The sequence below is a fragment of the Salvelinus fontinalis genome, chromosome 3, assembly GCF_029448725.1.
Source record: "Salvelinus fontinalis isolate EN_2023a chromosome 3, ASM2944872v1, whole genome shotgun sequence".
Classification (NCBI taxonomy): Eukaryota; Metazoa; Chordata; class Actinopteri; order Salmoniformes; family Salmonidae; genus Salvelinus; species Salvelinus fontinalis.
The window spans coordinates 56,031,141-56,054,190 of record NC_074667.1 but is presented as its reverse complement, the minus strand read 5'-3'; the positions used below and the strand labels follow the sequence as shown (position 1 = coordinate 56,054,190).

The window sequence follows — 23,050 nt, the reverse complement described above, 5'->3', positions numbered from 1 at the left end:
ACAGCACCTCTACAGATGGTATCTAACTGAGCATTGCATTCTCTCAAGATGCAGAAATAAGTCATATTTCTCCCACTCCTGTTCCCAAGTCCAAATTTTGTCTACATTTGGTGTATCATTTTACGGCAAGAAATGCTTAATTCGGCTGGAGATATTATTAAGGCTGTGTGAGGTTATAGACCAACAGTCAGTGTCCAGATTTCAGTTCCCATTTAACCCATCTAAACAGTAGGCTACAGTTCTCTTGACATGACAGAGGTCTATTTGAAGTCCCATCTTGTGACTGTCGAATATGTATAGTGCCTCACAATCATTAATTAATATGGAGTTGGTCCCCCTTTGCTGCTATAACAGCCTCCACTCTTCTGGGAAAGCTTTCCACTAGAGGTCGGAACATTGCTGCGTGGACTTGCTTCCATTCAGCCACAAGCATAAGTGAGGTCAGGCACTGATGTTGGGCGATTAGGCCTGGCTCGCTGTCGGCGTTCCAATTCATCCCAAAGGTGTTCGATGGGGTTGAGGTCAGGGCTCTGTGCAGGCCAGTCAAGTTCTTCCACACCGATCTCGACAAACCATTTCTGTATGGACCTCACTTTGTGCACGGGGACAGTGTCATGCTGAAACAAGAAAGGACCTTCCCCAAACTGTTGCCACAAAGTTGGAAGCACAGAATCATCTAGAACAGGCCTGGGCAAAGGGGCCTGATTTCAATATGGCCCACAGAAACATGCTCAGATCACATAAAGAATTTGCGATAGTAGAGTCTCGAAAAACCTATTTGTTATTCAAATTAAAAGCCCAATGAATACTCGCCTTTGTGTAAAATAACAACTGCACAAGGACAGACAGTGACTGGCAGGCTGACACACACGTCACAGTTACAAATAGTAGCTAGCTAGAAATTGCAGAAAAACGAGTTTAAGGATTTCAAAGAAAAGGAAAGTAGACAATGAATGTAGGGTGTTCCAGCAAGAGTGGACATCGAAATATTCATTTATTGAGGTATCAGGGAAAGCTATGTGCTTCGTGTGCAAAGAGAGCATCGCTGTCTTGAAAACTACAACTTGTCTCAACACTTCCAGACGAAGCATGCAGAGAAATATGGGAATATGTCTTCTGAGTTGCTTTCTCAGTTGCAAAAGCAGCAAGGACTTTTCACAAAACTGCATTCAGCAAACACGGAATTGCGAGAGCTAGCTATGTACTGTCCCACAAAATTGCTAAACATAGCAAGCCATTTGCTGAGGGCAAACTCATTAAAGAACGTTTAATCGACTCTGCAGCAATACTTTGCCCCAACAAGAAAGAGCTGTTTGAAAATGTTTCCCTGTCAAGACGAACAGTGACACGGCTTGTTGAGGACATCACAGAGAATATGGAACAACAGTTGAAAGACAAGGTAAAGGATTTCACCTATTTATCTTTGGCCCTGGATGAGAGCAGTGATGCACGTGACATGGCGCAGTTGTTGATATTCTTACGAGGCATAACCCCAGACTTTGAAATTACAGAGGAGCTTGCTTCAGTGCAGTCAATGAAGAGCACAACCACAGGGAAATATTTATTGGAGGAGGTTAATAAGTGTGTGGCAAAGCTGGGACTGAGTTTTGAAAAGTTATCCAGTGTGATCACTGATGGGTTGGGTGGCCAAACTTGACAGGAAAAACGTTGGCCTTTTGAAAAGGATACGAGATCAAGTAGTTGAGCTGAACCCAGATCAGACATTTTTTTTTGCATTATTAAAATGAGCCATGTTTTGGATACAGTCACTAAAATGCTAAACTTCATAGCAGCAAAATGTTTAAACCACAGGCAGTTTGTCTCACTGCTGGAAGAGACAGGTCGGTTCATGCAGATCTTCCCCACCACACAAACGTGAGATGGCTGAGTTTGGGGAAGGTGCTTAAAAAGGTGTGGGACCTGAAGTCGGAGATTGCTGAGTTTTTGCAAATGAAAGGAAAATATGTGGATTTCCCTCAACTGCAAGATAAAGAATGGTTGGCTGATTTTGCCTTCACTGTGGACATCATGGCCCTCATGAATGAACTGAATTCCAAACTACAAGGGAAGGACTGTTTTGCACATCAGCTGTACAGGCTTGTCAAAGCCTTCAAGGGAAAATTACTCCTCCTGACCCGCCAAGTAGAAGCCAACAATCTCACCCACCGTCCAACACTACTAGTCTGTTCCCTATCAGATGACCAGTGGGAGAAGTATACATCACTGCTGCGTGCTTTGAACGGTGAGTTTTCTCATCGTTCTGAGGATTTCAAAGTGTTGGAAAATGACATGCTGTTTGTTTCCTCTCCTTTCACCTTCAAAGTGGATAATGCTCCCACTGACCTGCAACTTGAGCTTATCGATCTTCAGTGTGATGCAGTGATTTTTTTGAATAGTTCTCCAATGTCACTGACGAGGTTCTATGCATCTCTCGATTAACAAACCTTTCCAAAGATTAGGAGTCATGCTCAGAAGATATTTGTACTGTTTGGGTCAACCTATGTATGTGAACATACATTTTCAGTGATGAAATATAACAAGTCCCATATCTTACTGACTCACCTCTCAGCAATCCTGCGCATAGCAACGTCAGAAACTATACCTGACTTCACTGCTCTAGACAATGCCCATCAGTGACTTCACTCTTCACACTGATTGAGTAGTTTAAATGTAATGTTGAGCTCTCTCTCTTTCTTGGGTTTTTGTGTTAACAAGAGTTCTGTCCGTGGTGCTGAATGCACAGTGTACTTTTCCCTTTGTGTAGTGAAAATACCTACCAAAAGGAGAACATGGATGTGGTTTATTTCTGTGAATGTTAAAAAAGTTAAATAAGTGGCATATCTGGACGTGTACAGTAGATATCTGTCAGTCATACACATTATGTATAATCCTGTAATGTGATTCTGGCCCGCGATTGCAAAAATATATTCTAATGTGGCCCTCCATGGAAAATAATTGACCAGGCCTGGTCTAGAATGTCATTGTATGCTGTAGTGTTAAGATTTCCCTTCACTGGAAGTAAGGGGTCTAGCCTGAACCATGAAAATCAGCCCTAGACTATTATTCCTCCTCCACCAAACTTTACAGTTGGCCCTATGCATTGGTGAAGGTAGCGTTCTCCTGGCATCCGCCAAACCCGATTCGTCCGTTGGACTGTCAGTTAGTGAAGGACGATTCATCACTCCAGAGAACGCGTTTCCACTGATCCAGAGTCCAATGGCGGCGAGCTTGGCATTGCGCATGGTGATCTTAGGATTGTGTGTGGCTGCTTGGACATGGAAACTCATTTCATGAAGCTCCCGATGAACAGTTATTGTGCTGACGTTGCTTCCAGAGGCAGTTTGGAACTCGGTAGTGAGTGTTGCAACTTGAGGACAGATGATTTGTACGCGATACGCGCTTCAGCACTTAGCGGTCCCATTCTGTGAGCTTGTTTGGCCTACTCCCTTGCGGCTGAGCCGTTGTAGCTCCCAAATGCTTCCACTTCATAATAACAGCACTTACGGTTGACCGGGTCAGCTCTACCAGGGCAGATACTTGATGAACTTACTTGTTGGAAAGGTGGCATCCTATGAAGGTGCCATGTTTAAAGTCACTGAGCTCTTCAGTAAGGCTCTTCTACTGCCAATGTTTGTCTATGGAGATTGCATTGCTGTGTGCTCGATTTTATACACCTGTCAGCCACGGGTGTGGCTGAAATAGCCAAATCCACTAATTTGAAGGGGTGTCCACATACTTTTGTATATATAGTGTATGTACAGAAGGGAAAATGTAGAATGTGTAGAACCTTTGGACAGTTATTTTATACAGTCGGATGAGATACAAAATGAGCTTTGTGATACAAAAATGAAATAAGATACAAACTCGTTCATACACTGGAGGTGAAATAATACAATGTTTCAATAATCAGAAAGGTCACCCGTGATACAAGTCATTATTCGACGTCCATCCATGTCTGAGAACATCGGGAGATGATGTAGAAATCGGCCACTAGGGGCAACAATGAGCACCTTCAAGTAGGTTTCGGTTTTGCTAGGGTGTTGTGGACGGGGATGGCAGATTGCTGTAAGCTCATCTGCCTCTGATTCCAAAGGTTGCCAGTTTGAATCCAGTGATAGAAAGTTGTGTTTGATATTTTTGTTTGAAGCCTATCCCAAACCTTAACCCTTATCTTAAACATTCGGAGTTAAGGCCTAACCTTAAGAATTTGGAGTTAAAGCCTATTTAGGGAGGATATAGAGCTACTTCGTATGGATTCAAATGGAGTTGTACAGGCACCAGTTTATTTATGTAGGCTCTTTATGATATATTAGTGCCTGGCTAGGACATTAGATTTGATTAGGTCTAAGACGAGACAATCTGTATCTTGTATTTCAGGACTTGGCTTTTACAGATATGCCAATGAAGAGAATGACTTAGAAACAAGACTTGGGAGAGAGCGTTGAGCTGAGGCCTGTTAATTACAAACCGTAGACAGTGTGACACAGAGAGTAATTAGGAATCTTGGTTATGGACATAGTCTAAAATTCTGCCTCTCTCTGAGACTCCATCTCTCTCTTTCCCCCCTTCTCATGCAAGACTCATGGGCCTCTATGGCCACATCGCCCTGCTCCACTCTTAGTAAAACTCCCTCTCTCAAACACTGTCCACCCCAGGACCTGGGTCTGGGCTATCTCACCAACTCTTCGGAAAACTCTATCCTCCTCTCACACACCTGCTCCCATGCTTAACACACACACACACACACACACACACACACACACACACACACACACACACACACACACACACACACACACACACACACACACACACACACACACACACACACACACACACACACACACACACACACACACACACACACACACACAGGTCAGCTTGTGTAAGTAGTACACAAGCTAATTGTAGTAGTACACACATAGTGTCTTTGTCTCACACACACAAACCTCGGAGAGGGGAAAAACACAAAGTCGCCGCACAGGAAGCCGCACAGTACTTACAAACAACCGTACCTGTTCATGTAGACCATCAATCATTACATGTTCCTGAGTGAAGAAACTTGTTCCGACCACACCCAGACACACACATCAGACCAGTCCATTTGTCAAACACTAGTCCCCAAAAGCCGGATGTTCCGGTTCTCAGGAAATTCAAAAGAGAGCCTGTGAAGCGACTTCCATTTTTGGATGTTAACAAGGCACACCTCAGAAGAAGTTGCCACACCTATTTCGAGTAATTCCTGTCCTAGAGCAAAAATTCTCATTTAGGTTCCACCTCAAAGACTGATGCAGGCTGCTAATAAATTTTCAGGAATTTGGGATGGACATGTTGTGGTGATCTCCACGTGTAGCAGAGAAATAACAACAAATAGGGCACTGACTGACAGCTGTAAGTGTAACTAGCTAGCATGCTAACCTTAGCCAGCTAATGAAAGTTATGTGAGCACCATTTCAGTTAAGACAGACCTACTGTAAGCCAGTTGAAAATAATTATTTCAGAAAAAGACTACCAGCCTACCTGTTAAGAGATGAGTCTCAGATAAACCGTGCCTGATGACGTGTTGAGTGTTGACGTTTGTATGACTCTTGCCGTTCATCAATTTGTACGTACATGAACATCAATCAACACTCACATTCTTAAACAAAATCCGTCCATTGTCTAAACAACGCGCCTACACAGACATGACCTTTTACCTTACCTTTAGGTCATAAATCAACACTCATTGTCTTGAGTGAACAAAATCTACCTCTATTAACTACTCGTGTTCATATGATACCTGAGTGATAGTGACTAACAAAATCCACCTCTATAAACTACTCATGTTCATATGATACCTGAGTGAGAGTGACTAACAAAATCTACGTCTATTAACTACTCGTGTTCATATGATACCTGAGTGATAGTGACTAACAAAATCCACCTCTATTAACTACTCGTGTTCATATGATACCTGAGTGAGAGTGACTAACAAAATCTACGTCTATTAACTACTCGTGTTCATATGATACCTGAGTGATAGTGACTAACAAAATCCACCTCTATAAACTACTCATGTTCATATGATACCTGAGTGAGAGTGACTAACAAAATCTACGTCTATTAACTACTCGTGTTTATATGATACCTGAGTGATAGTGACTAACAAAATCCACCTCTATTAACTACTCGTGTTCATATGATACCTGAGTGAAAGTGACTAACAAAATCTACCTCTATTAACTACTCGTGTTCATATGATACCTGAGTGAGAGTGACTAACAAAATCAATTGGGGTCCGCTAGAGGTCAGGGCCCATGGTCATGTGCCTTGCGTGGCCGGTCAGTAATTCGGCCATATTATTTAAATAACTGGCTAGACTAATTTACCTAGCAATCTATAAAATGTTAGCTGACATGGGCTAATTTAGTGACTGTCAGTGACTGACATAACAAGAGGAAAACTGCTGATGCACAACCAAATTTTGAAATTGCACCTACTATCAAATCAAATTGTATTTGTCACATGCGTTGAATACAACAGGTGTTTCACCTTACAGTGAAATGCTTACTTACAAGCCCTTAACCAACAGTGCAGTTAAGAAAAAAAACTATTAAAATAGAATAAATAAAAGTAACAAATGATTAAAGAGCAGCAGTAGAATAACAATAGCGAGGCTACAAACAGGGGGTACCGGTACAGAGTCAATGTGCCTGGGCACCAGTTAGTCGAGGTAATTGATGTAATATGTACATGTAGGTAGTTTTATTAAAGTGACTAGGTGTAGATAATAAACAGTAGCAGCAGTGTAAAAGAGGAAGGGGGTGGGGGCAATGCAAATAGTCTGGGTAGGCATTTGATTAGATGTTCAGGCGTCTTATGGCTTGGGAATAGAAGCTGTTTAGAAGCCTCTTGGACCTAGACTTGGCGCTCCGGTACTGCTTGCCATGCAGTAGCAGAGAGAACAGTCTATGACTAGGGTGGCTGGAGTCTGACAATTTTTAGGGCCTTCCTCTGTCATCGCCTGGTATAGAGGTCCTGGATGGCAGGAAGCTTGGCTCCAGTGATGTACTGGGCCGTACGCACTACCCTCTGTAGTGCCTTGTGGTCGGAGGCCGAGCAGTTGCCATACCAGGCAGTGATGCAACCAGTCAGGATGCTCTCGATAGTGCAGCTGTAGAACCTTTTGAGGATCTGAGGACCCAAGCCAAATCTTTTCAGTCTCCTGAGGGGGAATAGGTTTTGTCGTGCCCTCTTCACAACTGTCTTGGTGTGCTTGGACCATGTTAGTTAGTTTGTTGGTGATGTGGACACCAAGGAACTTGAAGCTCTCAACCTGCTCCACTACAGCCCCATCGATGAGAATGGGGGCGTGCTCGGTCCTCTTTTTCCTGTAGTCCACAATCATCTCCTTTGTCTTGATCATGTTGAGGGAGAGGTTGTTGTCCTGGCACCACACGGCCAAGTCTCTGACTTTCTCCCTATAGGCTGTCTCGTTGTTGTCGGTGATCAGGCCTACCACTGTTGTGTCATCGGCAAACTTAATGATGGTGTTGGAGTCATGCCTGGCCATGCAGTCATGAGTGAACAGGGAGTACAAGAGAGGACCCGTTGACCTGCAAACACCACTGGACGATCATACGTTGTTGTTTTTCAAAGATACAGTATGTCAGTTATTTACTAGTTGTGTCAATAGTTTTTTTGTAATGCAGGAGGCAGGCAAACTGGCAGTGATGGGGTCCTGTCACATGTTCAGTGACCAGTACCTGAATAAAGAGGAGAACAGTAAATTAATGGTGATTGCAGTGTCAGTTTAAAACACTCAGACTTCTGTTAGGTTTGAGAGCCAATTGTGCCCGCTCTTTTACCCTTTTCACATGATCATATCGACCTAAACTGTACTGTGCTGGTTCGGATACTTTTGTCCTTTCCAGCATGGTTCTTTCAATTATGATGGAGGCTTAACCGGACCAGCACAGTACAGCTTGGCTGTGCATGTCTCGGTCCACTCAGTACTGAGTGTGAAAAGGGTATTTGACGACGTCCTCATGGCAGGCTCGTTAACTTCTTCACAGCAACTCCAGAATAGTTGTGAGAGTGTGATCACAACGACTGTAATGGTGATGATGTAATGATTGGTGAACCACTATTTGATCCCCTACTGACTCCATTAGGTTGTAATGTTGCCTGTCTATTTTTGTTATGCAGGATGTCGTTTTCCAGTGGCTAATGGGTGATAAAATTAATCTGAACCAGATGGATGCAGAGGACTCCGAGGTGAGAAGCCAAGGAATGTTTTAGGATCTGCAGTTTTACCTTTTAGTTCAAGAAGTGACACTTATCATTCTATGTTTTGCCCAGATCACAGTTTACACCATGCTACCAGACACAGGCTGCCTGTCTGTGCGACTACGAGTATGCTTGCAAGAGGGAGAGGAAAACCCAAGAGACTTTGACCTCCCTGTTTGACATGTCTACTCAAGCTGTCAAACACTTTGCCCCAAGTCATCAGGTGGAAACACATACTGCTTTAGAAACTGGACAGACATCAGTTCATTACCGTAGGCTGTAGTTGGTGGCTACAGGATGTTTTGTCTGCTTTGCCTACATGTTTACGGTGTGTTTGTTGACACCAATGTGTTTGACTTGTCCCACTGCAGTTCCTACAAGCAGATGTCAAACATGAGCCCCTCCAGCTGATCACACCTCAGTTTGAGACTCCCTTCCCCAGCTGGAGCCTGCTGTAGGTTTCCCCTCTCCAGCTCTACACAATCTCACCCAGCTCCTGTCTAGCTCAGCCGTGATTGGATGTGGATTCTGTACACTCAACTGAGAATGGCATGTGCACTAGACTGTATTCAACACTTTTTGCTAATTGACTGGGATTTATTAAAATGTGACAATACACACTTGATCATTGTAGAAAATGATCAATTTGCCATCCCTCTAAAATGTGTGTGTGTGTTCTCCTATGGGTTGCTTTGAGCAGGTCTTTCCACCTGTCTTCAGGGACCTGCCTCCCCCCATGCTTGACCTGCATGAAACCTTCTCTTCTGAGAGTACGTTTGGCACAGCTCTCCAACAAATGTAAGTGTTAACCCCAGGTTATATTTGAATCGAGCATTATTAACGGAAAGTGTTTTCTGTATTCTTCCTGCAGGCACCGACAACAATCTAGAGTTCTACGTGAGAAAGTGTGGGTACGTCTTGGGGGTGACGGGGAAGTTGGATAAAGACCAAAGGGATGCCAAACACATCCTGGAGCACATCTTCTTCCAGGTTGTAGAGTTCAAGAAGCTCAACCAGGTGAGCAATATGACCAATTGAGTCTTTGATAAAAATGCACAGTATTTGTTGATCTAGGCCTTAGTTGACATTCATTTGCGATTAGTGTAATTTAAATGATTTATCCCATCTCTCCTATACAGGAACATGATAGACACACAGACCAGGTTTTCCCAGTTCTGATGACTCTAGCAACCAGTGAGAGTTTGTACATTTTGCAGTGCATTTACACTACATGACCAAACATTTGGACACCCGCTTGTCGAACATCATGGGCATTAATATGGAGTTGCTCTCCCCTTTGCTGCTATAACAGACTTCCACTCTTCTAGTGGAAAGCCTTCCTAGATGTTGGGACTTGCTTCCATTCAGCCACGAGCATTAGTGAGGTCGGGCAATTAGGCCTGGGTTACAATTCATCCCAAAAGGTGTTTTTGTTTGGACCTTGCACAGATTGTCATGCTGAAACACGGCCGAGCCATTGTTGCACCTGGAAGTTTCTACTTAGTTGACCAGGGCAGTTTTAGCAGGGCAGAAATTTGACAATATGTCTGGTTGGAAAGGTGACACATTTAAAGTCACTGAGTGCTTCAGTAAGGCCCTCCTACTGCCAATGTTTGTCTGAGGAGATTGCATGGCTGTGCACTCAATTTCACACACGTCTGTAACAGGTGTGACTGAAATAGCCAAATCCACAGTCTAGATCCTTGTATATAGTGTCGCCATTAAATACAAAATGTAACACCATATCCTCCATCAAACTGAAGAGATAGTTGATTTGTTTAGTGTTCTAAATGTGGGAAACCTCATACAATATACATTTGATTTAGTATGTTTGTGCTATAGTATCATAAATGTTGGCATTTGTTATTCCCTAAATACTCAAGAGGCATTGTCGATTTAATCAATACAAAACTTTATTTACTTTAATAGGTTCATGTAAAATAATTCACAGGCATCTTGAATATCCTCCTTAAGGTCTGTAAAGGTGAAATAGGAGAACATGTCAATATACAAGCCATTAAACGAACTCTGAAGTCTTAGTTTAACTAGGACATCTCATGCCAGGTCTGGCCCACTTACATCAAAAATACTTTCTGGCCAGGACACAGCAGCAACTAAAAAAATAAGTCACTGAACCAGAGAATCTTACCTCAACTTTTCAGTACAGCACTGTCACATCCCAACTTTGGCTTGTCAAAACCTGTAGGGATGGCTGTGCGTCTCTGCCATTCATCCTCAGCTGCTGATGCTGAACATGAGGTCTGGCTCAGGCTGGAACTGAGACTAGAACCCATAGTGACCTCCTTCCAGGACCTCTGGTTGTCCTCTGTGTTATTTCCATGTGGGGGTGAGCCTGACCAGATCAGGGAGATCTCAGCCAGGGATGGTGGTGCAGACTGGAACTTGGGACTCCAGGTTGTCTCCAACGTGCTTGACTCAAGGATCGGTTTTGGACTGTTGGTCTCAGGTCGGATTAGGGAGACCTCCCAGGCAACCTGCGAGGCAGTCAGATCAATGTAGGACAGATCCAATGGGCAGGCTAGTTTGGGTTTCTGGAGGAGGACCTGCTCAGCGGGAGTAGAGGACTTGCTCTCTACAGGTATAGTGAGCCGTGGTGTTTGTGTAGCCTCCTTAGAGTTCAGGTTCATGGCTTGAGAGGGGGACACAGGGTTGGGAGACTGACCCAGGGAGGCCAGGAGAGATTGTTTGGAACCATAGTACTCAACAACAATTCTATTTGGAGGCAGCACCGATGTGGACTGTCCCATCAGTGACAGAGCAGACACAGACAAACTCTGGTCCAAGAAGCCTCTGTCAAACTCTGAGGGAGATGGGCACTGAAAACTCATGGACACATCTGTGAATATAATTCAACGCAGTTAAAATGTCTCACCACCACATGATTTAACATGCAATTGTTTTGATTATTCTTCATATTAATTAGCATAAATGTACCCTATGCAGAGATTCAAATTGCTTTGCCAAATAAATATGTTTTCTTACCAGCACTGGCAAGTTCCTCATCCATGTTTTTAGACAATCATTGAATGGTTGCCTAATTACAATGCAGCTTGTTTTTAATCTGCTGGTTGATTGTCTCACCTGTTTGTTAATGAAGGCCCGCAACGATAAGGTGGAGGGGGGTGTATAATTGAGCAAAAATGCCCGAGGGGGTGTGGTATATGGCCAGTATACCATGGCTAATGGCTGTGTCCAGGGATATTGGCCATATATCACAAACCCGGACGTGCGTTATTGCTATTATAAACTGGTTACCAATGTAATTAGAGCAGTAAAAATAAATGTTTTGTCATATGGTCTGATATACCATGGCTGTCAGCCAATCAGCATTCAGGGCTCGAACAACCCAGTTTATAGTTTGTGATAAAAGTGAGCATTTATCTCTAGTCTTTATATGCATGAAAGTCACTAATCAGACAATCCGGGACAATTAAAATAAATAAATATATATATATATTTGTGTCCCTTGACAAATCATAGGAACGAATCAATGACTATATGAACAAATAGAACGTTTCAATTCTGCGCGCGCACACCTCTGGTCACGTCACTCCCGGGAAAGCCGTGAGCCTGCGAGAAAAGAAGCGCGCGAGATAGGAACTTGAGCGCGGACTAGTGTGTTGTCTGCAATCCAGTGTACCTACCCCAGCGACAATTCGATTTTTTGTTTTTACCAACGTGGATTATATACGACAAACAGACTTTCTCCTATAATATAGTTTGTAAATATAGGCACGACGTGGCCAAAAACATATGTACAATATATTTTAGTGATGGAGGTAAAGCAAAGGGAAATGTCCTGGTGGTCGCGCGGGTAAGTAGTTAGCTTATCGGATTCTAACCTTTGTTATTGTTAGCTACAACAGCTGTTGGATAAATAACAATGCCCATATCCTAATGTTATTTTTAAGAGGACGGGGATCTATGTACTATTTTATAATATGAGATTACTGAATGTCATCGATTATTTTTGCGCATTTACGTGATTTGACCGCGCTTTTGTCACCACACCAGTTGAGGTCGACGTCAGATGTTGCTAACTAACGTTACAGTAGTCAAATCATGGCATGAAACAATAAATTAGAGAATGTTTTAATGCATACCGTAGTAATCAGAGAGCACAAACGTTTACTAGCTCACATAATCTGTTGCTTGTAGTAAGTACATAGCTAGGTATAAAAATGCTTTGTTTGAGAATTCTGTGACTAACACCCAAGCCAGCTACGTTTCAGTACAATACATGTGCGCCCTTTGCATGAGTTTGATCTCGACCACCACACCCTGTTGCTTGTCTTTTTAGAGAGGATGGGGAGGAGGCAATGTATCAGGACACTGACTCTGACGTGGCTGAACAGAGAGACTGTGGAAAGGTCAAAGTGAAATGGACACAAGATGAGGTGAGTTCATGTCCCCTTACACATCCCCCACCAATGCTGATCTATAAATGGTTGGTTATTTGGAATGGGCTAGTTACTTAGCTCTTCATAAAATGCCTGTACTTTATTCTCAGGATGACAATCTGAAAGCGTTGGTCCAAAACCGGGGGCCAAATGACTGGAAATACATTGCCAGCATTTTACCGGTGAGCGAGTTCGACGGAGTACAGTATATATTCTGTTATATCCAGTTGACAATACAAATAATACAACTGAAGGGTAAAAATATTAAATACATTCTGAAGGCGTGTGTGGTTTATTTTGCATTAAACATTAACTGTATGGTAACGCTGTATGGCACAGAATCGCTCAGAACACCAGTGCCAGCACCGCTGGTTGAAGGTTCTGGATCCAGATCTGGTCAAAGGGCCCTGGACCAAAGAGGAGGACGAGAAGGTTAGTTGTGATGGTGACTACTCTACAATCAGTTTTACTAGACTTCTTTGTGAGAGAAACTTTAGTTGTTGAGTTTTACCAATAGTTGTTCAGTCAGCTATACTTTCAACTGGCTGCTTTGACTCCTATCTAAGGACAGCCTCCGAGTGGCTTGTACTACCACTCAGAGGCCACATTTTCAGACTGCCACCAACCCTGCATTCCTCTCCACAGGTGATAGACCTGGTGAACAGGTATGGCAACAAGCAGTGGGCTATCGTGGCTAAGCACCTGAAGGGCCGGCTGGGGAAGCAGTGCCGGGAACGCTGGCATAACCACCTCAACCCGGACGTGAAGAAATCCTCCTGGACAGCAGAGGAGGACCTCATCATCTACAAGGCCCACTGCATGCTGGGAAACCGCTGGGCTGAGATCGCCAAGCTGCTCCCCGGAAGGTAACTGTGTTGACATGTACTCCAGTTAAGAGAGTCACTCTGACATGTCTGAGCTGAAATGTCAGGATCACTCAGAACAGTTTATTGGTCTCCACATATTTTGTGATAAATGCAATTGAATGGATTGGAGTTGGATTAGTGCTCGACTTCATACACTAGCTATATCTTGATTACTACAACATTATGTTAAAATTTCACGTTCCAGGACCGATAATGCTGTGAAGAACCACTGGAACTCAACCATCAAGCGTAAGGTTGAGATGGGCTTCTACAGCAGGGTGGATCCTAATCTGAAATGTCAGCAGATGGAACCAGAAGAGAGCATGGCCCACCACAGTAGAGATCAGCAGGTTGGTTCCTTCTGAAATCAGTTTGACAACATCTGGGCTATGCTCAAACTAATCCTTGTTATAATGTTTTTCTGTGAAACATGATTTGTTATGTCTCTACAGATGGACAATGGTGGTTCTATGGAGAGGGAACCAGACCAAGACCCCACACTGCCGGTAAAGTGCAAACACTGCTAACTTCTATGGGGGAAAGCAGATAAACTTGAGTGTTTTATATTATAAATGCAGTGCCTTCGGAAAGTATTCAGACCCCTTCCCTTTTTCTACCATCTGTTACATTACAGCCTTATTCTAAAATTGATGAGAATTGTTATTTATTTAATCAATCTACACACAATACCACATAATGACAAAGCAATAACAGGTTTTTAGTTATTTTTGCAAATGTATTAAAAATAAAAAATACATCTCTTACATAAGTATTCAGGCCCTTTGCTATGAGATTCAAAATTGAGCTCAGGTGCATCCTGTTTCCATTGATCATCCTTGAGATGTTTCTACAAAAGTCCACCTGTGGTAAATTCAACTGATTGGACATGATTTGGAAAGGCACACACCTGTCTATATAATGTCCCACAGTTGACAGTGCATATCAGAGCAAAAACCAAGCCATGAGGTCGAAGGAATTGTCCGTAGAGCTCAGAGGCAGGATTGTGTCAAGGCACAGAACATTTCTGCAGCATTGAAGGTCAAGAACACAGTGGCCTCCATCATGCTTAAATGGAAGACGTTTGGAGCCACCGAGACTCTTTCTAAAGCTGGCTGCCCGGCCAAACAGCAATCAGGGGAGAAGGGCTTTGGTCAGGAAGGTGACCAAGAACCCGATGGTCAGCCTCCTGAGTGGAGCAGCGTTATAAGGCACAGCATCCCAGTGTTGCAGCGTCACTACAGCCTGGGGTTCAATCCCAGGCTCTCACAACAGGCCGTGACCAGGAGTCCGATAGGGTGGTGCACAATTGGCCCAGCGTCGTCCGGGTTAGGGAATGGTTTGGCTGGGGGGGCTTTACTTGGCTCCTCACGGTCTAGCAACTCCTTGTGGTGGGCCTGCAGGCTGACTTCAGTCGTCAGTTGAAAAGTGTTTTCTCCGACACATTGGTGCGGCTGGCTTCCGGGTTAAGCGAGCAGGTGTTAAGAAGCGTGACTTGGTGGGTCATGTTTTGGAGGACGCATGACTCAATCTTTGCGTCTCCCGAGCCCAATAGGGAGTTGCAGCAATGAGACAAGATCGTAATCATGAAATTGGGGAGAAAAAGGGGGTAAAAAAAATTATAAAATAGGTAACCCGATGGTTACTCTGACAGAGCTCCAGAGTTCCTCTGTGAAGATGGGAGAACCTTCCAGAAAAACAACCATCTGCAGCACTCCACTAATCAGGCCTTTATGGTAGAGTGGCCAGACGGAAGCCACTCTTCAGTAAAAAGCACATGACAGCCCGCTTAGAGTTTGCCAAATGCACCTAAAGGACTCTCAGACCATGAGAAACAAGATTCTCTGGGCTGATGATACAAAGATTGAACTCTTTGGCCTGAATGCCAAGTGTCACATCTGGAGGAAACCTGGCACCATCCCTAGGGTGAAGTGTGTTGGCAGCATCATGCTTACGGGATGTTCTTCAGCTGCAGGGACTGGGAGACTAGTCAGGATCGAAGGAAAGATGAACAGAGCAAGGTACTGAGAGATCCTTGATGAAAACCTGCTCAGAGCGCTCAGGACCACAGACTGGGGCGAAGGTTCACTTTCCAACAGGACAACGACCCTAAGCACACAGCCAAGACAACGCAGGAGTGGCTTCGGGACAAGTCTCTGAATATCCAGCCAGAGCCGGCACTTTAAACCGATCTAACATCTCTGGAGAGACCTGAAAATAGCTGTGCTGCGACGCTCCCCATCCAACCTGACAGAGCTTGAGAGGATCTGTAGAGAAGAATGGGAGAAACTCCCCAAATAAAGGTGTGCCAAGTTTGTAGCGTCATACCCAAGAAGACTCAAGGCTCTAATCGCTGCCAAATGTACTTCAACAAAGTACTGAGTAATGGGTCTGAATACTTATGTAAATGTGATATTTCTGTTTATTTTTTATTTTTATACATTTGAAAACATTTCTAAAAACCTGTTTAAGCTTTGTCATTTGGGAGTTTTGTGTGTTAGAGCATGTGCATGTTAGAATAATACTAGTTTATACTAGTCTTCAAGGTAGTACACATTGCTCTTGTAGCTGTGTGTGTGTACATATTCATTTAATCTATTCTTCTGGATCTCCATTCTGTTTTTCAAGCTTATGTCGCTCCCTACAGGAGAATGCCAGTACATCCACTGTAAGAGGCGGACCGAAAGAAGCAGGCTCCCACAAGGCTGTCTCTCCTCAACAGTCAAAGACCCCCAAAAGTGAGCCAAACACCCCAGGAGGTGAACTGAATACCAGTAGCTGGGTGGTGGACAGCTCAGGCTTCCTCTCTCCCAACGGCCCAGCCTTAAAAGAGGTGATGGAGATGGTGGATGGGGTAAGAGTGCTGGATGTGGTCATAATACCTCTGTCTTCTGAATTTCACCACGTTCATCTTCTGCTTTGAATGGAACACCAAAGAGATCTCATTTGATGATCACATATGGCAGACAAGATGTCTGACTATTTTGGTATGAATTAGTTTGGCAAATTATATTTATTTTCATAAATTCTTCCTTACTTTGTTTCTGTTTCTTTTCATCTACGAGGACCTGGATGGCTGGTGTAACATGGCTGTCTTTGATCTGCCCGAGGAGAGCCAGAGCCCAGAGCGGACCCAGTTCCGTCTGGAGGGCAGTGCCCTACAGGAACTCAGTAAGGGTAACCGGGGGGAGCTGATCCCCATCTCCCCTGGAGGAATCACCCCACCTTCCATACTGAACCGCCGCAGCCGCCGTCGCATAGCTCTGTCCCCTGACTCCAACTCCAGGACCCCCAAGAGCACCCCGGTCAAGATCCTGCCCTTCTCTCCCTCACAGGTAATGGCTCAACCACCATGACCTAACACAGTAAAATGACTCGTCACTTCCATTGTTTTGTACATAATCACGTGGCCAAAAACACATTTTACCATGTTTAATTTCCCTAAAATTAAATTCCATATTTTTATTTATATATATAATTAAAAAAAACACCTTTATTTAACCAGGTAGGCTAGTTGAGAACAAGTTCTCATTTACAACTGCGACCTGGCCAAGATAAAGCAAAGCAGTGCAACACAAACAACAACACAGTTACACATGGAGTAAAAAAACATTCAGTCAATAATACAGTAGAAAAAGTCTATGTACAGTGTGTGCAAATTAGGTAGAATAACGGAGGTAAGGCAATAAATAGGCCATGGTGGCAAAGTAATTACAATTTAGCAATTAAACACTGGAATGGTAGGATGTGCAGACTATGAATGTGCAAGTAGAGATACTGGGGTGCAAAGGAGCAAGATAAATAAATACATACATTATGGGGATGAGGCAGTTGGATGGGCTATTTACAGATGGGCTATGTACAGGTGCAGTGGTCTGTGAGCTGCTCTGACAGCTGGTGCTTAAAGCTAGTGAGGGAGATATGAGTCTCCAGCTTCAGTGATTTTTGCAGTTTGTTCCAGTCATTGGCAACAGAACTGAAAGGAGAGGCGGCCAAAGGAAGAATTGGCTTTGGGGGTGACCAATGAGATATACCTGCTGGACCGCGGTGGGTGCTGCTATGGTGACCAGTGAGTTGAGATAAGGTGGGGCTTTACCTAGCAGAGACTTGTAGATGACCTGGAGCCAGTGGGTTTGGCAACGAGTATGAAGCGAGGGCCAGCCAACAAGAGCGTACATGTCGCAGTGGTGGGTAGTATATGGGGCTTTGGTGACAAAACGGATGGCACTGTGATAGACTGCATCCAATTTGTTGAGTAGAGTGTTGGAGGCTATTTTGTAAATTACATCATCGAGGATTGTAGGATTGTCAGTTTTACGAGGGTATGTTTGGCAGCATGAGCGAATGATGCTTTGTTGCAAAATGGGAAGCCGATTCTAGATTTCATTTTGAATTGGAGATGCTTAATGTGAGTCTGGAAGGAGAGTTTACAGTCTAACCAGACACCTAGGTATTTGTAGTTGTCCACATATTCTAAGTCAGAACCGTCCAGAGTAGTGATGCTGGACGGGCGGGCAGGTTGGGCAGCGATCGGTTGAATAGCATGCATTTAGTTTTACTTGCATTTAAGAGTAATTGGAGGCCACGGAAGGAGAGTTGTATGGCATTGAAGCTCGTCTGGAGGTTAGTTAACACAGTGTCCAAAGAAGGGCCAGATGTATACAGAATGGTGTCGTCTGCGTAGAGGTGGATCAGAGAATCACCAGCAGCAAGAGCGACATCATTGATGTATACAGAGAAGAGAGTCGGCACGAGAATTGAACCCTGTGGCACCCCCATAGAGACTGCCAGAGGTCCGGACGACGGGCCTTCCGATTTGACACACTGAACTCTTATCAGAGAAGTAGTTGGTGAACCAGGCAATGCAATCATTTGAGAAACCAAGGCTTTTGAGTCTGCCTTTAAGAATGTGGTGATTGACAGAGTCGAATCCCTTGGCCAGGTCGATGAATACGGCTGCACAGTAATGTCTCTTATCGATGGCGGTTATGATATCGTTTAGGACATTTAGCGTGGCTGAGGTGCACCCATGACCAAATCTGAAACCAGATTGCATAGCGGAGAAGGTATGGTGGGATTCGAAATGGTCGGTGATCTGTTTGTTAACTTGGCTTTCGAAGACCTTAAAGGCAGGGTAGGATAGATATAGGTCTGTAGCAGTTTGGGTCTAGAGTGTCTCCCCCTTTGAAGAGCGGGATGACCGCGGAAGCTTTCCAATCTTTGGGTATCTCTAGATGATACAAAAGAGAGGTTGAACAGGCTAGTAATAGGGGGTTGCAACATTTTCGGTAGATTTTAGAAAGAGAGGGTCCAGATTGTCTAGCCCAGCTGATTTGTCGGGGTCCAGATTTTGCAGCTCTTTCAGAACATCAGCTATCTGGATTTGGGTGAAGGAGAAATGGGGGAGGCTTGGGCGAGTTGGTGTGGTGGGTACTATTGCAAATGGATGTTAGGTGTCATATTAGTGAAATGGTTTCTAAATGCGGTGTGTGTTTCCAGTTCCTCAACATGTGGACCAAACAGGACAACTTTGAGCTGGAGAATCCATCTCTCACCTCTACCCCAGTGTGCAATCAGAAGTCTGGGGTTACCACACCACTACACCGGGACAAGACTCCACTCACACAGAAGGAAAACTCTGTTTGCGCATCCAAGCTGTACCCAAACTCAGTGTATGTAGTAATGAGGCATTATTGATAAACAATTGTCTTGTATGCGCCAAGTTATTATTGGCATGGGATATGATTAATCTCTCGTAGCAGTAGAGAATTATATTTAGTTTGTCTTTTTATAAAGGTTCATCACACCCAACCACAAGTCAAATCTTGACACCACTCCGCGGACTCCAACTCCATTCAAAAATGCCATGGAGAAGTATGGTCATCTGCGACCAATGGTGAGTCCCTCACTTGCTAGTTTTGTCAATGAAAGCACCTGGATTGTCAGACGATTTGTATGGATACTTTCTTCAATGTCCTGCTGAAAATAGTTTATTTCTGTATGTCTTAGCCTCAGACTCCGAATGAGGAGGACTTGAAAGAGGTCCTCTTGAAAGAGGCTGGGATTGAGCTGATTGTGACGGATGAGAGTCCACCTGAGCAAAGACGCAAGCAGGTGGTGAGTATGATGAAATTTTACGATAATTTACTTACACAGATGATGCTTCTGTCTTATGAAATGGTCTGACTATGTGGTCCATTCCTTTGCTTCCAGCATCGGCCTCCAATGAAGAAAGTGCGTAAATCTCTGGCTCTGGATGTCATGGACTGCAAAGAGATAGTCACTGCCAGGCATCAGTCCATGAAGTCCGAGCCCAAAACCTTTTCTAAGGTACATCCATTAGAAATGGATTGAATTCTGCTGTTATTGTTGATGGTGATTTCCTCCATTTATTTGTATATTGTCATCCTTGTGGCAGGCTGAGATGTCTCTCAACTCCTCGTCCTTTTGTATGAAGACTGAAGATAAAGAGGAGAATGTTCTGGATCAGGGCTTCTGTTTAGGACCCAGTGAGAGTGGTGCATATTCCAACACAGTGCCCCCAACCCCAGTGAGTACTCTAATCAAACGCTACCATTGGCTGCTATCTAAGTTAAATAATTATTATATAGCTGTTTATTTGTATACTATATCATAATCATGAGTTTTCTAATAGCCTGTAATGCAAACATCTATTTTGTTGTACATGTCCTTTATCATCTTTTGTAATGGTTTCCATTTCCCTCTATTTGTCTGTTTGCATCTGAAGTCATTGATATGCTTTGCTGTGTTCTCAGATGACCAAGGCATGGGAAGCAGTGGTATGTGGACGTACTAAGGACCAGCTCATAATGACAGAGAAAGCAAGACGTTACCTCCGTTTACTGAAATCCCACGCTCCTAACCGGGCCCTCATCCTGTCCTGAGCCCTCACCAACCTCGTTGTCCTCTCTGCAGACATTTCCATTGTGTTAAACATAGGGTTGCAAAATTCTGGGAACTTTCAATAAATTGCCTGGTTTTCCCAAAATCTCATTTCCTCCAACCGCGATTTCTAGAAAAACAGGGAATTTATTGAAAGTTCCCGAAATGTTGCAACCCTAGTTAAAAACTCCTCCGTGTCGATGTATTTGGAAAGTATTCAGAGCCCTTGACTTTTTCCACATTTTGTTACGTTACAGCCTTATTCTAAAATGGACTAAATATTTTTTTTCCTCAATCTACACACAATACCCCATAATGACAAAAAATACATACCACATTTACATAAGTATTCAGACTCGTTACTCAGTACTTTGTTGAAGCACCTTTGGCAGCGATTACAGCGAGTCTTCTTGGGTGTGACCTTACAAGCTTGGCACACCTTTATTTGAAGAGTTTCTCCCATTCTTCTCTATAGATCCTCTCAAGCTCTGTCAGGTTGGATGGGGAGCGTTGCTGCACAGCTATTTTCAGGTCTCTCCAGAGATGTTCGATCAGGTTCAGGTCCGGGCTCTGGCTGGGCTACTGAAGGACATTCAGAGACTTGTCCTGAAGCCACTTCTGCGTTGTCTTGGCTGTGTGCTAAGGTTGGGAAGAGCCGCATTAAAACATGGTCGTTGTCAGGGGTCGTTGTCCTGTTGGAAAGTGAACCTTCGCCCCAATCTGAGGTCCTGAGTGCTCTGGAGCAGGTTTTCATCAAGGATCTCTCTGTACTTTCTTCCGTTCATCTTTCCCTTGATCCTGACTAGTCTCCCAGTCCCTGCTGCTGAAAAACACCCCCACCGCATTATGCTGCCACCACCATACTTCACCGTAGGGATGATGCCAGGTTTCCTCCAGATGTGACGCTTGCCAATCAGGCCAAAGAGTTCAATCTGGTTTCATCAGACCAGAGAATCTTGTTTCTCATGGTCTGAGAGTTTGGCAAACTCCAAGCAGGCTGTCATGTGCCTTTTACTGAGGAGTGGCTTCTGTCTGGCCACTCTACCATAAAGGCCTGATTAGTGGAGTGCTGCAGAGATGTTAGTCCTTCTGGAAGATTCCCCAATCTCGACGGAGGAACTCTGGAGCTCTTTCAGAGTGACCATCGGGTTCTTGGTCACCTCGCTGACCAAGGCCCTTCTCCCCCGATTGCTCAGTTTGGCTGGGGAGCCAGCTGTAGGAAGAGTCTTGGTGGTTCCAAACTTCTTCCATGTAAGAATAATGGAGGACAATGCTCTTGGGGACCTTCAATGATGCACAAAGTTTTTGGTACCCTTCCCCAGATCTGTGCCTTAACACAATCATGTCTCTGAGCTGGTCTGAATACTTATGTAAATAAGGTATATTTTTATTTTTAATACAATTGCAAAACATTCTGTAAATCTCTTCTCACTTTGTCATTATGGGGTATTGTGTGTAGATTGAGATGTTTATTTATTCCATTTTGGGATAAGGCTGTAACGTAACAAAATGTGGGAAAAGGGAAGGGGTCTGAATAGTTTCCGAAAGCACTGTATATATCGAGATAGTTTAGTGCCTTTTAAAATAAAAGGTTAAATACACCCTGGTTTAGACTCTTAAGGATTAAATATGGTAAACATGTTTCAATGCGTCTCTTCCCAACCTTAGGCAGCGTTTATACAGGTAGCCTGAGTAAACCCAGCCTTTATTGTGTTGGTATTTTCAATGATAGCATGGTTTTCTGTTTATAAAACAAAATTTTGCAACAAAAAAAGTATCGTGCTGTGTTGAGAATGCTCAACTGAAGTAATGTTTTCTCAGTCCTGGATACTTGTAAATATGGAAAGAATTGTATTGTAGGGCAACTTTATGGATATATGTGTTTCAAATGTAATGCAGTTTAAATCTACACGCATCGTTCTCTAGTAAAGGTCTTAACACTGTACAAAAACAATTTAATCCACACTTAAATCAAATTTGTCATACTCAAATGTAATAGAAAGGTCTAAATGTTTTCATTTTGATATCTAAAGTTCACATGTCATTTTGCACTTATATCTATCAGTATTGGAGTTGTTTGTAACTATGTTTGTCATGGTTGCGTTTGATTACCTGATCAATCAATAATGAATCGAAACAAGTTGACTCACAAGCGAACAGATGGTTGGTGAGGTTGCAGAAATGTTTGTTTCCTAAGATCTATTTTGACAATATGCAGTCTACTGTCAACTGTAGTTGTATTATAGGCTACTATTTTAATTAAGAGTAGAAGCATGTGAGGTGAATATGCATCACCATAGAAGAATCATACACTCGGGTTGCCCTATTCTCATGTCCAAAATGTTAAGAGGAACAGGATTTTTCTACTGAAACCTGATAATGTTCTGTGCCAATAACAAAATGTATAAGAATCTCATTTTTTTTACTAATGTAAACAAACTAAAAATATTAAATTATATGAACAATTTGTAAAATTATCTGTGCATTTACAATGTGTGATTGAAAAAGTATTAAATGTATGTTGTCTTTTTATTGATTTAATCGGTTGGTGAGCTATTGATTTTGTGATAAATCATTGATGGGCCAGATTAGGAA

At 43.4% G+C, this 23,050-nt stretch overlaps 2 protein-coding genes and 1 long non-coding RNA gene across 4 annotated transcripts; 1 reads left to right on the top strand and 2 right to left on the bottom strand.

Moving 5' to 3' along the window:
• The first annotated feature begins 9,195 nt into the window (after positions 1-9,195).
• Positions 9,196-23,050, top strand: LOC129851146 (myb-related protein B-like). Of its 2 annotated transcripts, none has more exons than XM_055917474.1 (15): positions 9,196-9,285; positions 12,590-12,686; positions 12,800-12,871; positions 13,029-13,121; positions 13,335-13,555; positions 13,761-13,905; positions 14,008-14,061; positions 16,200-16,406; positions 16,618-16,887; positions 19,052-19,224; positions 19,349-19,448; positions 19,562-19,669; positions 19,766-19,882; positions 19,971-20,102; positions 20,329-23,050. In XM_055917474.1, exons 2-15 carry the CDS (start codon positions 12,609-12,611, stop codon positions 20,455-20,457), a joined length of 1,899 nt encoding a protein of 632 aa, XP_055773449.1. In that variant the 5' UTR covers positions 9,196-9,285; positions 12,590-12,608; the 3' UTR covers positions 20,458-23,050. The 2 variants fall into 2 exon arrangements, with proteins under 2 accessions (XP_055773449.1, XP_055773448.1); XM_055917473.1 differs by lacking the exon at positions 9,196-9,285 and adding an exon at positions 11,860-12,103.
• On the bottom strand, positions 10,157-10,507 carry LOC129851147 (uncharacterized). Its single transcript, XR_008758937.1, has 2 exons — positions 10,418-10,507; positions 10,157-10,244 (listed from the first exon to the last, which is right to left on the bottom strand). It is a non-coding gene; the product is annotated as an uncharacterized LOC129851147 (long non-coding RNA).
• On the bottom strand, positions 10,552-11,338 carry si:ch73-303b9.1 (uncharacterized). The gene is made up of 3 exons (XM_055918175.1): positions 11,272-11,338; positions 10,696-11,125; positions 10,552-10,594 (listed from the first exon to the last, which is right to left on the bottom strand). Exons 1-3 carry the CDS (start codon positions 11,294-11,296, stop codon positions 10,552-10,554), a joined length of 498 nt encoding a protein of 165 aa, XP_055774150.1. The 5' UTR covers positions 11,297-11,338.

What these genes read in the sequence shown, in the direction of transcription:
- LOC129851146 (XM_055917473.1), top strand. Translation starts at nt 12,063, where the DNA reads ATGGAGGTAAAGCAAAGGGAAATGTCCTGGTGGTCGCGCGG. An exon ending in TGAAATGGACACAAGATGAG is followed by an intron (nt 12,687 to 12,799) that starts GTGAGTTCATGT and finishes CTTTATTCTCAG; the next exon opens with GATGACAATCTGAAAGCGTT. An exon ending in GCCAAGCTGCTCCCCGGAAG is followed by an intron (nt 13,556 to 13,760) that starts GTAACTGTGTTG and finishes TTCACGTTCCAG; the next exon opens with GACCGATAATGCTGTGAAGA.
- si:ch73-303b9.1 (XM_055918175.1), bottom strand. Translation starts at nt 11,296, where the DNA reads ATGGATGAGGAACTTGCCAGTGCTG. An exon ending in TGAGGAACTTGCCAGTGCTG is followed by an intron (nt 11,126 to 11,271) that starts GTAAGAAAACAT and finishes TTATATTCACAG; the next exon opens with ATGTGTCCATGAGTTTTCAG. An exon ending in CCGATCCTTGAGTCAAGCAC is followed by an intron (nt 10,595 to 10,695) that starts GTTGGAGACAAC and finishes GAAATAACACAG; the next exon opens with AGGACAACCAGAGGTCCTGG.